Source organism: Peromyscus maniculatus, chromosome 23, assembly GCF_049852395.1.
Source record: "Peromyscus maniculatus bairdii isolate BWxNUB_F1_BW_parent chromosome 23, HU_Pman_BW_mat_3.1, whole genome shotgun sequence".
Taxonomy (NCBI): domain Eukaryota; kingdom Metazoa; phylum Chordata; class Mammalia; order Rodentia; family Cricetidae; genus Peromyscus; species Peromyscus maniculatus.
In genome coordinates, this window is record NC_134874.1 from 12,969,513 (window position 1) to 12,986,544 (window position 17,032).

General features: G+C 52.2%; 1 protein-coding gene across 8 annotated transcripts in view; it reads left to right on the plus strand.

The window, feature by feature from the left end:
- Positions 1 to 17,032, plus strand: part of Hectd4 (HECT domain E3 ubiquitin protein ligase 4) — a 173,616-nt gene that overhangs the window by 147,866 nt on the left and 8,718 nt on the right. For 6 of the 8 annotated variants that reach the window (XM_076560985.1, XM_076560980.1, XM_076560981.1 and 3 more), the window contains exons 61-72: positions 1,117 to 2,423; positions 3,146 to 3,353; positions 6,187 to 6,410; positions 6,500 to 6,651; positions 8,511 to 8,617; positions 9,178 to 9,301; positions 11,645 to 11,835; positions 12,671 to 12,817; positions 13,640 to 13,759; positions 14,216 to 14,371; positions 16,021 to 16,124; positions 16,243 to 16,464. In XM_076560985.1, the coding sequence (XP_076417100.1) occupies positions 1,117 to 2,423; positions 3,146 to 3,353; positions 6,187 to 6,410; positions 6,500 to 6,651; positions 8,511 to 8,617; positions 9,178 to 9,301; positions 11,645 to 11,835; positions 12,671 to 12,817; positions 13,640 to 13,759; positions 14,216 to 14,371; positions 16,021 to 16,124; positions 16,243 to 16,464 (3,062 nt within the window). The remainder of the gene's footprint in view (positions 1 to 1,116; positions 2,424 to 3,145; positions 3,354 to 6,186; positions 6,411 to 6,499; positions 6,652 to 8,510; positions 8,618 to 9,177; positions 9,302 to 11,644; positions 11,836 to 12,670; positions 12,818 to 13,639; positions 13,760 to 14,215; positions 14,372 to 16,020; positions 16,125 to 16,242; positions 16,465 to 17,032) is intronic. The other 2 variants (XM_076560978.1, XM_076560983.1) reach the window with 1 other exon arrangement.

A 17,032-nucleotide genomic window follows, 5' to 3' on the forward strand; every position in this document is an offset into this window, starting at 1 on the left:
ACCAGGCAGTGACTGAGACTGTTCACTGTCAGATGAGGTCTGGCCAGAGTTGTGTGCTTTGTCGTCATTTTACACTCTCTCTCTCTCTCTCTCTCTCTCTCTCTCTCTCTCTCTCTCTTTCTCTCTTTCTCTCTCTCTCTCTCTCTCTCTCTCTCTCTTTATGTAGACAGTGGTTCACTTTGTAGCCCTGGCTGGCCTAGAACTCCCTATTAAAACCAGATGACCTTCTACTGGGATATGACACCATGCCTGGCCAGAATTTTTATTTTTATTTCAACAAAAGCTAGAAAAGTGAATTTTTTTTTTTTGTGTGTGTGTGTGTGTGTGTGTGTGTGATCCTCCCAATTTTTAGACATTGGCAACTAGGTCAATCTTGTAGGATGTTTAAGACACTCTGGGCAGTACTTATTGCAGGAACAGATGTCTATGCCATCGTGTTCAGGTTTGGTGAAGAATTCCCTTTGAGGATATCTGTCCTCTTACGTAAGTGTGGTAAAGGAAAGACTTGGTGGGGTGACATAAGCCTTGAGCCTGGGGACAAGGGAGCTTTAACCTTGGCCTTTGGAAGCTCCATGGGAACCCATGAACTTATTTTCAGTAAGAACTTCCAAACAGCTTCCCGAGAGAGCAGGAAGCTCGCTACCTTCCCTGGAAGGTGCTGTACCTAAGCAGAAGCCTTGGGAACCCCAGGAAGCACTCTGCCCAGTGCAAACCCCATCTGGATGGAAGTGACTGCAGCCTGCTCCCTTGCAGCTCTGGGCTCAGCCTGCTCCCTTGCAGCTCTGGACCAGAGTAAGGCTTTCCTGTTGACTAAGTCAGGACAATTTAAATCATTGTTCAGTGTGTGTTTGGGGTAGAACTGAGCTATTCGTCCCCAGCGGCAGACATCCTGGACCTTGGGAAGCATCCTAATGGCTTCTGACTAGTCCTCTGCAGAGAAGTCTGGCCTGAGATCCAGGAGCAGGCAGCATGCTGTCGAAGGCATGGGCTAAAGGCCTTGGCCAGCCCGCCAGTATGCACTGGCCTCTCCATCTCTGAGCTCCATCACAGTGCTCAGAGCTGTTCCTGGGAAGTAATGGGCGGTGACATGGTTACTCTGTTTTCTCTCTGCCCCAGGAAACTTCCTGTGGACCACAGACATGGCAGCCTGTGTGAAGGAGCTGGTCTTCCACCTCTTGGCTGAGCTCTTGCGTACAGTACACAGCCTGGAGCAACGGAAACACCCAGCTGGCCTGTCCTCCTCTATCGCCCTCCAGCTCAACCCCTGCCTGGCCATGCTGATGGCCTTGCAGTCAGAGCTGCACAAGCTGTACGACGAAGAGACCCAGAGCTGGGTCTCGGGCAGCGCCTGTGGCGGCTCTGGAGCAGTAGCCGTGGGTGACCAGGGCAGGTTTTCAACCTACTTCCATGCTCTCATGGAAGGCTGCCTGGCAGTTGCTGAAGTAACCCTGCCTACCAATATCAGTGTCACAGCTAGTGGGGTGACCTCAACAACCACCCCAAACCTCAGCGACTCCTCCTCCTCCTCCTCTTCCTCCCCGGGACAGACACCACAGAGCCCTAGCCTCTTGTCCAAGAGGAAGAAAGTCAAGATGAAGCGGGAGAAGGCCTCCTCCTCCAGCAAGCGCCAGTCCTCCCGCGCCACAGATGCGGACTCCACCGTGCTCAGCATCGGGGGGAGCAAGCCCGAGGACATGCTGTGGTTCCACCGTGCCCTCACCTTGCTCATCATCCTCCGGCACCTTACCAGAAAGGATCCACAGGGCCTGGGTGTAACAAGTGATGCAATCGCCGATGCCTGCCAGGCCCTGGTGGGCCCCACTGCCCACAGTCGCCTGCTAGTGATCTCGGGCATCCCTACACACCTGGATGAAGCTGTCGTCAGAGGTGCTATCCGCAAGGCCTGCAATGCCCATGGCGGTGTCTTCAAAGATGAGATCTACATCCCACTGCAGGAGGAAGACCCCAAGAAGCCAAAAGACAAGGCTGAGGGTGGCGACAGCAAAGTTGAATCTGAGAGGTTGCTGGGGTTCCCCAGTGTGGACAGCTTGGAGGGGAGCACGTCCAGCAGCCTGGCCCCCGCCATGAGCATCAGCGCCTCAGCTTCTACCAGCCAGGCCTCAGTCTGTAGCTCCCAGGGTGTCTCGCAGACTGCTAGTGACCTCTCAGTAGACCCGCTGCCCTCGGGCCTGGAGCTGCCTGTTCCTCCTGTCCTGTTGGAACCCCATGTGGTGTCCAGCCAGGAGAGCCTGGACATTTCCTTGTGCAGCACTGGCAGCCTGGGTAGCCTGGGCAGCCTAGGGGAACCTCTGGACAATGCAGAGACAGCATCTGTTTCAGACGTGGGCTCCATGTACACGGTCACTTCCCTGGATACCCAGCCCCTCACAGCACGCCCTATCAAAGGCTTTGCAGTGGTGGAGGTAATAGCTCTTAGCCTTGAAAGCCACTCAGCCTTGATCTGGCCAACATGGCTTCTCCAAGCTGCTTCCAAGGAGTTAACTAATAGGCAACATGGGGTTCTGGGGAGCTCCTGGGCAACTCTCAGCAGGACTTCCAGTCTGGTGTTATCAAGCATAGGCAGTTCATTGATGTGAGTGGGATGAGGGTCTCCGGCAGGTACACTGGAGGACCCTGGCAGTGTTTTGAGAGGCACTGTTTTGGCAATGTGAGAATCACCTGCACTGAGCTCCAGGCACGCTGAGTGCAGGTGCTGTGTATGACCAGGTGAGAGCCACTGCAGATGCCACGTGTTTCTTGGCCACCTTGTTTAGAAATGAGGCATCTAATGACTTCCTGCACTTTTGCAAGCGTTAGACTCCAAGGTAAAATCCAGCACTGGGATACAGCACTTACTTAGTGTGGATGAAGCCCTGGGCACGTGACCCGGCACCACTGTAAGAGGAAGTGCCCTCTCCTTTGGCTACAGAAAGCCCAGGGACAAGAGCTTCCATCAGTTGCTCTCCTGCTAGGCTGTCTTCCTGGGGACTGGCCAGTCTTTAGGCTCTAGAGCTTCCCAAGTGAGCTGTTCTGTAATGGCCACGTTGGCATTGGGAGGGAGCTTCTCAAGAAGGCAGGCCAGCAGTGCCCATGTTCCTCCAGGGCAGAGCCATCCAGAGCCCAACCTTTTTCTTTGTTCATACAGATAAGGTCCCGAGCCAAAATTGAGAAAATCCGAGCAAGTTTATTTAACAATAATGATTTGATTGGCTTGTCGAGTCTGGACGGTGAGGATGAGTTGATGGAAATGTCTACAGAGGAGATTCTGACAGTGTCTGTGGTGAACCAGAGTCTGTTTGACACTCAGGGGAGCCCAGGGCTTGAAGACTACTTCAACGACAAGTCCATTAAAGGTGGGCTGTAGGGTGTGCGCCTAGTGTTTGTCGTTTTTATTTTTTAATTCTGTGTATCTATTTGTGTGTGAGTGTGCATGCCCTCGTGGTACCCACGTGGAGGTCAGAGGACAGCTGCAGGGTTCATCTTCTCCTTCCACCATGTGGGTCCTAGGGGTCAAACAGGTCATCAAACTTGGAGGAGAGCACCCTGACCCACTAAGCCATCTCGCCCAGATTGTGGGTTTTGAAATAGAGTCTCATATAACCCAGGTTGGCCTTGAATTCCCAGTGTAGCTGAGACTGGCCTTGTATTCCTTGTTCTTCCTGCCTCTACCCTTCAAGTGCTAGGATTACAGGTTTGAGCTATGCGCTTTTTTTACTTAATTTTTACTTATTCTTTTGGTGAGCAGTTTTAAGTGTACAGAAATTTTTGAGCTCTCTGCTGGCTGACAGTGGCCAAGTATGTGCATCCCTATAGGATGGAAGGAACACTTGAATTCAGCCCAGTGCACAGGGCTTTGTATTGAGGGTGGCTGGGAAGCCACAAGCCATGTCCCAGCCAGCTACCCTGAGAAGGGCCCTCCTGCTTTAAGCCCACTGTGGGCTTCCTTGTCACAGTGTATTGCTGGGCTCTGTCCTGTGTAGCCACAGACAGGACTACTTGTGTTGACAGGGTTCATGTCTCACTTTTACAGCTAGCCAGGGGCTGGAGCATTGTGTCAGTGCTTAAAAGTACTGCGGCTCTTCTAGAGGACCTGGGTTCAGTTCCCAGCACCCACATGGTGGTTCACAACAGTCTGTTCCAAAGGGTCTAATGCCCTCTTTTGACCTCTGTATACACCAGATACACATATGTTACACATACATACATTCAGGCAAAACATTCATACACATAAAATAGTGAAATTTTTTAAAAAAAAGAAAAGAAAAATCTGACCAGGAAGAAACAGTTCAGCATCTTGCAACCCCAGCATTGGGAGGCTAGGACAGGAGGGTTGCCTGAACTCAAGAGTTCAGTACCAGCCTGTAAGACCCCATCTCAAAACAAAGGCAGAGTGGAGGGCTGCCAAGGTGGCTCAGTGGATAAATGTCCCTGCCATCAAAACTGATGATCTGGGTGTGGTCCCCCAGTACCCACGAAGGATAAGGTGAGAACCAGCGTCCACAAGTAGTTGTCTTTTGACTTATACATTTATGTCGGTGTGTGCACAAACACACATACGCACACACTCAAAAATAAATGAATGAATAAAAAGCTAGTGGTTCTTCATCCCAGGCCCCACCCAGCAAATATAAAACAGCACTGTTGATATGGTAATATTTTGTTAGTCACACGGTTTGGAGGGAGGTGCCTTAAATTTTGTGCCTGAGCAGCTGCCTGGCTGCCCCCACTATTCCTCTGAAAATGCATTTTGCCCCTCACCTCCGCAGATGAACAGCAGAGGATTATTTATAGGATGCCCAAGGGCTTCCCGTTGTTATTGCTTCCTAGTCTCCCCCACTGTGAATACAGAATACACTTTTAGCTCCTGACTCTGTTACAGTCAACCATTCTGTTGACCATGTTCAAGGCTTTGATAATGCAGATGGGAGCCTCATTTTGATGCCACCCCTCCCAACCCTCCCCCAACCCCTTCCAACCCCCCCCAACCCGCAAACCCCCCCCCCCTCAACACACACAGTGATCTTATGTAGTCCAGGCTGGCTTCAGACTCACCATGTAGCCAACCCTGATCCTCCTGTTTCATCCTCCCAAGTGGTGGTAGATTCCAGGTGTGGGGCGCCATGCCCAGCTTTAGAGACCCTGCTTCTCTCCCTGGGCACTCTGCCAGTTTCACAGGTTCTCTCATAGTGCAGTGATTCACTTTCCTGCTCTCATGCAGCAAGCCCTGACTGCCTAGGTGGTGTTTTACTGCTTTGGATTGTCTGGTACATTGGTACTGCTTAAATTAAGATAAGCTGGGGCTGGAGAGATGCTCGGTGGTTAAGAGCACTTAGTGCTCTTGCAGAGGACCTAGGTTTGGTTCCCAGCACTTACATGGCAGCTCATAGCCATCCATGACTCCAGTTCCAGGGGATCTAGTGCCCTTTTCTTACCTCCTCTGACACCAGGCATTCATGTGGTGCATATACTTAAATGCAGGCAAAACAGTCATGTACATCAAATAAAAATAAATCAGTCTGGAAATAGAGTCAGGCCGAATGGTGGTGCACACCTTTGAAAAATAAGAAAAAAAAGACTAAAGATTAGCTTTGGGGCAAGTAGGCCTGAGAGCACAGCAGCTGATTAGGAGGCTATTGCTTCCTGGCAGCTGTAGAGAGGACGGCAGCTGTACAGAGGACAGCAGCCTGGCCCAGAGGACATGCTCAGAGGGCTGCATCTCACTGCAAGGAAGTCTGGGTATGTAACTAAGGTCAGTGCCCGAGGATGAGGACCTAGCTAACTATTTCCACCTAATTTACTCAATCATCTACCTACACAAATGTGCGGTTGTAGCCAGGTGGCTCAGTGAGTGAAGGAATTTGCTGTGAAAACCTCGCTACCTGAGTCCAGCCTGAACCCATATAATTTTGAAGAGAAGAAACTGTCTCTACAAAGTTGTCCTCAACTCAACACATATGATGTGGTACACACACCTCTATTATGCACGCATGCACACATTCATTAATTAATATTTAAATGTGTGGTTGCTAGCCAGGTAAGAGGATTAGAAATTGAAGACCAGCCTCACCTACATGAGACCTTGTCTTTGAAAACAAAACACACAGTTACTAGAAAAGACGCTTGCAGGGTGTGTCCTGGTATAGTATGTTTATGAAAATTATTTGGCCTTGTCCTATTTTGTAACAGGTGAGAAATTGGTGCCTGGGGCCAGAGAGGTCCTGACAGAAATATTTAAAAGCTGTGCCCACTCAGAGCAGACGCTGAGCCTAACACCAGCGAAACCCATCAGGGTCTCTGACATCTATCTTAGCAAAGAGCAGATCAACTCCCAGAGCCCAGGCAACCTCCTACACCTCTTCTTCACCAACGTCCGGCCGCCAAAGAAGGTGCTGGAGGACCAGCTCACACAGGTAGCCACCCTCCACATAGTCTCTGTGCTGAGCCTGGCTCCTCTTCTTGGCTGGCCTGAGACTCCCCCGTCCACTTGTGTGCCCCACAGATCCTGAGGAAGTATGGCGTGCCCAAGCCCAAGCTGGATAAGAGCAAGTACAGCAAAGCCGGCAAGGAGCAGCACCCCGTGAAGGTGGTGAGCACCAAGCGGCCCGTCACCAAGCCGCCTGCCAAGGACAAAGCTGTGCTCAGCAGCCTCAGGTGCACGCCCAAGGAGCCTGGGAAGAGGGGGCTGTGGTGTGGCCTTCCAGCAGGTGTCTGAGAGACTGCCGCGTCCCTGGGGCAGCCAGGCACGCCAGCTGTCTTCTGCTCTGCTGCTGAGGTCCCTTTAGTACTCCGCCTTGTCCACTGCAAGTTACCATTTCACCTCGCCTGCGAGGGTAGCAAATCCTGGACCATGTGGACTGGCAGGCAGGCAGTGTGCACGGAGGAAACATCGTAACTGGATACTTTCAAATAAGTCATACTTTATCCATACACATAAAGCGGTTGTTTTAGAAAGCTTTTTTAATGCTTGGAGGGAAAGACTGATTGGGGCTGGGGCCATAGCTCAGTAGCAGAATGTGTATTCAACATGTGTAGGACCCCAGGTCCTTTGATTTTATATATATGCATGTATCATTTTCTTTCTTTTTTTTAATTTTTATTTTTCAAGACAGGGTTTCTCTGTGTAACAGCTCTGGCTGTCCTGGAACTCACTCTGTAGAGCAGGCTGACCTCAAACTCTCAGAGATCTGCCTCCTGAGTGCTAGGATTAAAGGCATATGCCACCTCTGCCCAGCTGTACGTATCATTTTCTTAACTGGCATGAAATTCAGAAGAGGCTGAGGCAAAAAGATCACAAGCTCAAGGCCTACCTGGCCAGAGAATGAGCTCCTAAATTGCCTGTCTCAAAACAAAAAGCCAAGAGGACTGGGGATAGCCAGGCATGGTGGTGCACACCTTTAATCCCAGCACTTGGTAAACTGAGGCAATAGGATCTCTGTGAGTTTGAGGCCAGCCTGTTACACATAGCAAGTCCCAGGCCAGCCAAGGCTGCATAATGAAACTCTGTCTCAAGTAAATGAATAAATAAATAACTAGGGCTGGGAATGCAGCTTAGTGGTAGAACATTTGCCTAGTGTGCATGAGGCTCAGGGTTCACTTGCCAGTACTGCATAAATGAATGAATGAATGAATGAATGAATAACTTACTTCAGAGTCCACTTCCTGAGATGGTTGTATTGTGTTAGAAGCCTTCCAGAACTGTCTGTGGCTACACTAGTGAATATATTCATGTGCAGATGTGGTTACTGTGCAGTCTGAGCACCAAGTGATGGATAAAGATATGGCCACCACTGCCCAGCTAATATAGTGTTCTTAAGACTAGTGAGGGCAGGGCTGAACATTGGGCATGGAGACGGGATCAAGGGTTCAAGGTCAGCCTTGGCTACTTAGTGTGTTCCAACTCATCCATGTGAGACCTGTCTCAAAACACAGGGTCTTACTATGCAACCTCAGCAAGGCTCAGACTAGTGAGCCTCCTCCATCGCCCAGGAATTGCTGGCACTTCCTGTCATGGCTAGCTTTAGTTTATGACTCAAACCCTCACTGTCCTGATAGTCCTTGCACTGCAAATGTGTCTAGAAGAGTTGTGTGAGTGCCCAGAGAGATCCTACACCTTTCATTAACCCGCTGTGTGCAAATGGCCCTGTCCTGCAGACTCCCCAGTGCTGACAGCACTCGGTGCTGTCCATGTACTGCTCGGGACCGCTGCCCTGTGCTCTCTCAGGAGCATTGAAAATGTGAGTGCAGCTGAGAACCTGAGCTTGTGAATTACCCAGTTTTACTTAATTTAATCTTAGGTAGTTAGTCTTGCTACTGGTTATATTATTGAGCAATGTCACTCTGAATATATAGAAAATGTTTGAAAAGAGTTTCAGGAGTTCTGACTTCTTAAAGCATTGGTTTGTCTTTGTAATGTGACCCCTGTGCCATAGTCGGGGTGTGTGAGGTTCTGTGTTGCCTGTTGGGAGGTGATGTGGACATGCACATCCTAACTGCAGTGCTATGGTTTGTAGCAGGACTGCATTAAGTGAGAAGAAGCCAACTGTGAAGGCAAAGTCGCCTGAGAAGAGCAAACCAGATGAAAAGGATCCAGAAAAGTCACCCACCAAAAAGCAAGAAGGTACGTTCCTGGCTGGAGAGCCTGCTTCCATTCTGGGGACGGCAGCCCTCTCCAGGACAAGCCTCTTGGCCAAGGCCTGCCTGGACTGCTCCACCTCTGGATGAGCCAGCTCTTTATGCTCCCAGCTCATTTGAGTTGCAGCTGAAATGGGAAGTGTTTATGCAGACGGTGGGAAGTATCGCTGACTGCCAGTATTGTGGCCGTCAGCTTACGAGAGGGAAAAATAAGGTGAAGAATGGGTAGTTATAACTGAAAAGTAAAGGCGTGGGGATTTGCTTGAGGTTCCTAGAAGGTACTTGCCTGAACCAGTGAACCAGCCTCCTGGTATCTTGAGCACAGAGAAAGCTGTTCACTGTGTAGGACCTGCTGTGTCAACCTTGTGTTTCTGAGACTTGGAGAAATAAGGATGGAAAGCCATGGCACAGCCTGGGTGGGAGGCTGGGTCACACCCTGGCTAACACTGGGGCACAGCGAGGGGAGCTAGGCAGAGGAGGCCGCAGTGAAAGGCCACCGTGGGCAGGCTTCCCGCCCCTGACTGCACGCATGTGCTGTGCCACCAGTTCCTGAGGAAAAGTACCTGACTCTAGAAGGATTTCACAAATTCGTCATCGACCGAGCCAAGCAAGACATCCGCAGCGTCTGGAGAGCGATCTTATCCTGTGGCTATGACCTTCATTTTGAGAGGTGAGAAACTGCCCTCGCTCTAGGTTGAGTCCAGGATGGAACTGCTTTTGGCAGGCACATGTCTCAGCTGTCGTCCTGCTGAGGGTCTGCTCTGTCTGTCTGTGATGCTGTGGCCTGTGAAGCTGCTCCCTCAGTTTACGTGATTGTCAAGTGATTTTTTTCTTACTTCTTTGAAGACAAACTGTTCTTTTCTTTCAAATCTTGACTTTTGGTGCCATTACATACATGGCTTAAGCAGCAGACCCCTCTCCGTGCAGTTCTGGAGGCTACTAGAGCCTCCCAGTGACCAGCATGTGGTACCCTGCTTATATCATCTCATTCACCTTTCCCTGTCTTTGCATGGCCTAATCTCTGCTTGCTTGCTTGCTTTTCCCTTCCTCCTTTCCTCCTCCCCTCCCTCCTTCCCATCATCCTTCCTTCCTTTCTTTTTGAGACAGTGTCTTACTATGTAGCCCTGGCTGTCCTAGAGCTCCCGATGTAAACCAGGCTGGCCTTAAAGGCATAGCAATCCATCTGCCTCTGCCTCCTCTGTGCTGGGAATAAAGGCATTAGCCACTATGCCTGGCTCTACTCTTTTTCCTTAAAAAGATAACAGGCCTGTTGAATTGGGGTCCACTTGCATGATTTCCTTTAGCTTTAATTCTGTAATTATCTTAATTATCTCTCCAAGCAGTGCATTTGGGGTACACAATTTAGTCCGTGACAAAGACACGGCTTATTCTAAAGTCTTCATCAGATTGCCTTGGGTCTCCACTGTTCCCTTTCCCGTGAAGGTAGCAAAGCAGGACTTGGACAGATCCCATGGCCCTGCAAGGCAGGGCTCCCTTCTGTCCACAGGTGAATCCCGAGTAAGCGGGGAGTCTTCAGAACTGAGGGACTCCCCACTTTAAACCACATACAGGTCCCTCAGCCTTGTCCAGAGTTGGGCATGCTGAGCCACAAAGAAGTTGCTGTCAGATTTCAGAGACTTACTTGGCAGAGGCAATCCCATGATCACAGAGTGCTTTTTCTAGGTTGCAGCTTACCCATTGCTTTCTGAACATGCTGGCCCCTGTAATTTCACCAAATGTGGGAAACCCAACCCCATCATTGTGGTCCTGGGGGACTGTGTTTACACTCTACCCTGACTGGGGAATCTGCTTACTATTGTAGACATTAATTAGGTTAGAGGGACTTTGGGGACTAAGAGCTGTACTCTAGGTGGGAGGGGACTATGGGGACCACCAGTGGATCTGTAGTGACTGTTCCTTGTGGGAGACAGTGGAAGGGCCTCCCTTTTCTTCACCGACTGGACTAAGGACAGCCACAGCTATCGCCAGCTCAGCCCACCAAGCGAGAGCTGGGCAAGAACTCTCCAGTGAGAAGGAACGTGGCTGCCTGAGCCCCTGTGTGGGGCTGAGTTGGCTTCTAGTGTGAAGAGAACAATGCTGCACCCTCCTATCCCCTCCTGAGATGCTATGGCCGGCCTAGCACATGACCCCTGGCTGCTAGGCAGCCCAGCCTTTCCCAAGCTGACAGCTCTGTGTTTGTGTGAGAGGGATGTGTACACTGACCACATAGCTGTTCTGATGATTATAGCCACAAACAGGAGACACCCTGTGGTTCTGTCCAGGTTAGCAGCTTCTAACAGCCAGGAACCATCTCTCCCCGTGTGGTTTAGAGGTTGGTGTCTTCAGCCCTGTTGAAGACATTGCCAGCAGTCCTGAGTTTTCCGGTTTTTCACACAGTTGATGTTATGGGGTCCCATGCAGTCATTCCCGTGGTTGCCCAGAGTTCCATTGCTAGGTACAGCACAGTTGAGACAGCAGTTTCCAGGGATGGACATGCAGGCTGTACCCAGTGTTACTGCAACAGTACAGCCTTGCAGTAAAGCCCTTTCGAGCACACCTTGGTCTGTCCTAACCACTGTGCAAGTAAATGCTGGAATGGGGTCGCCTAGTTGAGGGAAACAATGTTGGTACCAGCAGTAGCTGACCACCAGCCAGTACACGTGGATGAAGTAGGCACCATGCTGTGTGCTTTACAGGCAACCTCTCATTGAATTCTTGTGACACGGAGACACCGATGCCATTCTGAGCTCATGTTATGGAAAAGTAAACCCAGGCTCAGAATCTCAGGTCTCCTGAGGACCCCATACCTCAGCCTAATAAGAGGGAAGCACTTGTGCATGTAGGCTCCCAAACTTCCCACAAGGCTACCCCATGCCCACACTCCGGATCACGTACTTTGAAAGAGCTTTCCCTCATGAGGAGCAATCTGATCCTCCCCCAAATCCCTGAAAGGCCGGGGTTAGATGTGGCTCTAGACAGTGCCTTACCTGGTGCCTCCCCTGTCCTGCCCCAGGTGCGCCTGCATCGATGTCCGACATGCACAGAAGGCCTCCAGGAAGTGGACGCTGGAGATGGATGTGGCTCTCGTGCAGTACATCAACAGGCTGTGTCGCCATCTTGCTATCACGCCAGCACGGCTCCACCCTCACGAGGTGTATCTTGACCCAGCTGATGCCACAGACCCCAGGATGGCCTGTCTCTCGAGTATGTGGCTTCTAGGGTTACTCCCCCATGCTGCAGAAACACTTAGGGCTCGCCATATGCATCAACTGAAAGGGAAGAGGGAGCTCTTACTCTGGCCAAATCAAACCATTTTAATTGTTTAATGCTCATCAAAACAAAGCCCAGGTGGGGTGAGGAGCTCAGAGTAGACAGAGGTCCCTGCCACCATGCCCACTGAGGTCAGGCTGCTGTGAGGTGAGAGGGTCAGATCTCTGCTGACCTGCAGTAGAGGGACTGTCCATCAGGGAGGGCAGTGCAATTTCCTTAAAACTACAGAATGAACAAGAGAGCACTAGTGAGTTACCACTCCACCCGGGCATCACCCTGGCAGAGCCCTGCAAGGCTGCACACAGAAACCACCCTGGCAGAGCCTTTCTGAGCAAAAACAGAGGAGGAGTGGATGGGGGAGGAGGAATGGGAGGAGAGGAGGGAGGGGAAACTGGTCAGGGTGTAAAATAAATAATTTAATTAAATTATAAAACAAAAACAAGTAGGGCCGAGAGTGTGACTCAGGAGTGGAAGGATTGCCTGGTATACATAAGGTCCTATGTTCTTTCTCCACAAAAGCTCTAAGACCATATGCAACCCTGGCATGGCCCGAGGGAAGGATGGGGTAAAGTTTGCGTTCCCAGGGCCTCACCCCTGAATTTGCTTGGTATTGGCTTGTGGTCCTGGGGAGCCCCTCACTCACAGCTCTTCCAGGCTCCCAGGATAAAGCCCATGGAGGGGGGGCCCTGATCCCACTCCAGTTGTCCTTCCTAGGAGCAGACACAGTCTGCCTTGGCTGGCGCTCACCCTGACCACCTTCTCCCTGCAGACGTGCCCATCGAGAGCTTGCGCCTACGCTTCGCACTGCTCCAGTCTCTCAACACCACACTGGAGACCTTCTTCTTGCCCCTGGTGGAGCTGCGTCAGACACCCATGTACACGCACAGCATTGCTGCCCTGCTGAAGGAAGCAAAAGGTCAGTACTGGGCCTCCCTTAGTGCTGGCAATCAGGAGGCCCACCCCTCACTGCTGGCGGGCAGGCCTCTGTCAAGCAGCAGGTTCCCTAAGAGAAGCCAATCAAAAGCAGCCTGAGCTTGAAAAGGTAAACTGTAAAAGTTGAAAGCATTCAGAAATAAGGTTGGTGCCATCTGCCCAAGGCGCCCTCAGGAACTAGGTAGTGCAAGGCTGTCTGTCCCGTCCTTTGTTTATGCACAGCACATCATATGGATGGGGTGCAGCAGAGACAGGTGGGTTCAGGGGGCTCACTGGCCGGACAGCCTAGCTGAATCAATGAACACCAGGTTCAGTGAAGGACCATCTCAAAGGAATAAGACCAACGGTGAAAGGGAACACCAGAATCCTCCGCTGGCCTTTCTGCATGTTGACACACACACACACACACACACACACACACACACACACACACACACACCAAAATATAAAATGAGGGGGCTGGAGAGATGGCTCAGAGGTTAAGATCACTGCTTGCTCTTCCAAAGGTAAATCTTTTAAAAAAATAAAATAAAAAATAAAATGAGCACCAGTAGAGATGCCTGATGTTGACCTCTGCCCTCCCCATAGGCACACGTGTGTTCCTGTACCACACACATAAAATAGATGGCATTTTACATGGTGTGTTTATCTCCCACTTGTTTGTGTTTCTGTGACACCTAGGGGCCTAACTAGAAGACCTTCCAAAGGGTTGAGGGGTGACCATGGCCTCCCCTGGGTTGCAGGGGTGACTGGGAATGAGGAGAAGCAACTACATCCCACCTCTGTCCCACATTTCTCTCTTCAGGACTGATCTTCTACGACACAAAGGTGACTGTGATGAATCGGGTTCTAAATGCCACTGTGCAGAGGACAGCTGACCATGCAGCACCCGAGATCACCTTGGACCCACTGGAAATTGTGGGAGGTAGGGCAGGCTGCAGTCCTTAGACAAGCTGGCCCTGAAGCCCCCAGGAAGGGGGTGGAGGGTGGCAGGGCGGTCCCAGCCCTTGCTCGTCAGGCTGCCTCTGTCTGTGTACTCGGTCCTGATGCTCCGGGGAGGGCGAGCAGGGTGCTGAGCCTTCCTGCCCCGGTGCTTCTCCTCTCCTGCTGTAGGAGTGTGCAGAAGTCAGTCTAAGTGGGAACGTGCCCTGGTCCTATAGTTAAGGACGGAGTTGGTGCAGCCCAGAAACAGACATGAAGGACTCGAGGGGGAGCCAGGAGGGGATTTGGGGAAAGCCTCAGAGGGCCTCTAGGTTAGCTGCCAGAGCACCACATATGCACAGAGGGAAGGAGGGCTGGCTGGGCTGACCAGGCTGGAGTCCTCTAGTGAACAGGCATGGCGTGGCCACCGAGCTCGTGATCTATACCCTTCCTCTTCCAGGGGAAATCAAAGCCTCGGAAAACTCCTACTTCTGCCAGGCTGCCCGGCAGCTGGCCTCCGTGCCATCTTCTCAGCTCTGTGTCAAGCTGGCCAGTGGTGGTGATCCCACATATGCCTTCAACATCCGCTTCACTGGGGAGGAGGTCCATGGCACCAGTGAGTGAGGCACGGGGCGGGGGGACGGACTGGGGGGACGGGGACTGAAATCCCAGGAGAGCCCTGACACCCCAGTCATTTGGGGGACTGAGGCAGGAACATCACAAATTGAAGACCAGTTTAGGGGAACAGAATGAGTTCAAGGCCCACCTGGACAATTTAGTGAAACCTTTCTCCAAATATAAAAAGGAGGGAAAAGGAGGTTTGCAGGTGGAGAGGACTCAGATGGAAAGAACTGGGCACGTAGGGAGCCAGGAGTGTGGACGGCAGCTAGGGGTGCAGTGGGGCTGGGGGCTGGAGCCTCAAAGGGACGGGGGGGAGGGGAGAGATGAGGGTGGAGAGATGGGGGGTGAGTGGAGAGAGACGGGGGTGGAGAGAAACAGAGTGGAGAGGACTGGAGGTATGGCTCAATTGTAGAGCACTTTTATGGGGTCTTAGGCTCAATTCCAATACAAACTTAAAAAAAAGGAACTGTCATGTCCTCACCACCCTGGGCTATGGAAGTCAGACTAGCCTCCATTGACTTTTCCTGTCACCAGCCACATGGGAACCGGGTGCCTGCACTAGTTTGGGAGTTTGGTCAGTCTCTCCAGGTGTGGAGACTGTACCCTTCTTAGCACACTAGTCCCACCCACACACCTTTCCTAGTGAGAGGCACAGCTAAGCGCTGCTTGAGCCCAAAGTTCAAGTTGCCCATGAGACATAGACATTGGGGTCCCTCCGTTAAAGTGGTACCCAGCTTCATGACACTCACTGGCAATGAGGAAGAACAGCTAAGATGTCCCTTGGCCCTACCAGTCATGTTTGGAACCTTTACCTGTTGTGAGTGAGTGAAGAACCCTCCTGCCCCCCCCCTTTCCCTCTGTTCTGACCCTCAGCCAGGGAACCCTTTAGATAGTCCCCTGCCTCAATGAGCAGCTGTGTCCCTAAGTGCCAGGTGCAGGCTCCATACCTTGCTGCAAGACCAGCATCTTACCATCACACAGACGGGAACCTGAACTCCAGAAAGTTCAGCAGCATCCCCACAGCTGGCCAGGCACCTGCAGCTCCACGCTGAGACCCTGCTGACCACCGGTTCCAGCCTAAACCAGGCCCCTGCCTCTCAGGCCTTGACCTGCCCCAGACTGGGCCTTCCCAAGGCCACACCCAACCTACAATGTCTTGAACCACCTGCAGCCTGCTGACCCTTGGGTGCCAGCAGGAGCATTCTAAGTGGGAGGGGACAGAGGGGTCCCAGCTGTCTACAAGGCTGCCACATCTGGCCATCCTCCTGTGTAGTCACTGAGCCAGGGCAGCTCTGAGAGATGGTAAGAGGCAGCACGGATAGACTCAACCCCTCAGGAGGCCGGGGACACTGACACAGTTAAGCCACGCTGGGACTGGCACTGGCCTCACTTACTCTTGAGACGATCTTCCCTGTGTGACAGGAGACAAAGAAGCCTGGGCCCAGGCACCTTTGGGAGAGCTGGGCCGCAGCTCAGCAGACTCAACCTCAGGCCTCCACACTCACCAGGCGAGGCTTCTTCCCACACACTGTCGGGTCGCCAGTGAGTGGACCTCGCAGTCCTGGCAGACGGTTGTGTGGAGGAAGTGCCATGCAAGGAGCTCAGCCGTGCTGAGACCTGACGGTCTGCTGCTCTGCTCCGCAGGTGGCTCCTTCCGTCACTTCCTGTGGCAGGTGTGTAAGGAGCTGCAGAGTTCCTCCCTGTCGCTGCTGCTGCTGTGCCCCAGCTCTGCTGTCAACAAGAACAAGGTAAGGTCCCGGACCCTCGCCACACACCTCCCTGGCCCATGGGGCAGCTTTGATGCCCCGCTGACTGAGCATGGGAACTGGACACATGCTCAGAGGTGACCTGACCTCGCTCTTGCAGGGCAAGTACATCCTGACGCCAAGCCCCATCACCTACGGGGAGGAACAGCTGCTGCACTTCCTAGGCCAGCTGCTGGGGATTGCCATCCGTGCAGATGTGCCTCTCCCGCTGGACCTGCTGCCCTCCTTCTGGAAGACACTGGTTGGTGAGCCCCTTGACCCTGACCAGGACCTGCAGGAAGCAGACATCCTCACCTACAATTACGTCAAGAAGTTTGAGAGTGTGAGTGAAGGCACATTGTTTGGGGACAGCAGGGCCCCTGGGTCATCTGGTCTGGCACTCCATAAAGACCCAAGTTTCTAGGGAAAGGGGTCTGGGATTCTCCTCAGAAGGTTTGTCTCAGGGGGCAGAGCCTCTGGTATCCCATGCATCTGACAGAAGTAGATGGATGATGCTGCCACTCTATGGGGCCAATTTACCATGTCCATAATCAAGGATACAATGAAACGTTCCAGGCAGCTTAAAGATCAGGGGTGTGTGTGCGCGTGCGTGCGTGCGTGCGTGCGTGCGTGCGTGCGTGCGTGCGTGCGTGCGCACGCGTGCACACACATGAGGTTGGGTTTCAATGTTGAGCTGTTTGAGGGCTCTGAAAGGGACAAGAGGTGAGCATGGGGCCCATGCAGGCAGCAGGGACTTGTGGAGATGGCATTCTTACCTCCCTTTGCCCTCTCGGAACACATGGTGTCGGCCATAGCCCTCCTGCAGGAGGTGACCAGTGTTTGGCTGTCGCTAGGCCTGTGGCGTCACTGGAGAGTCTCATTGGCTCTACGGAGCCACCATGTCCCTGCGT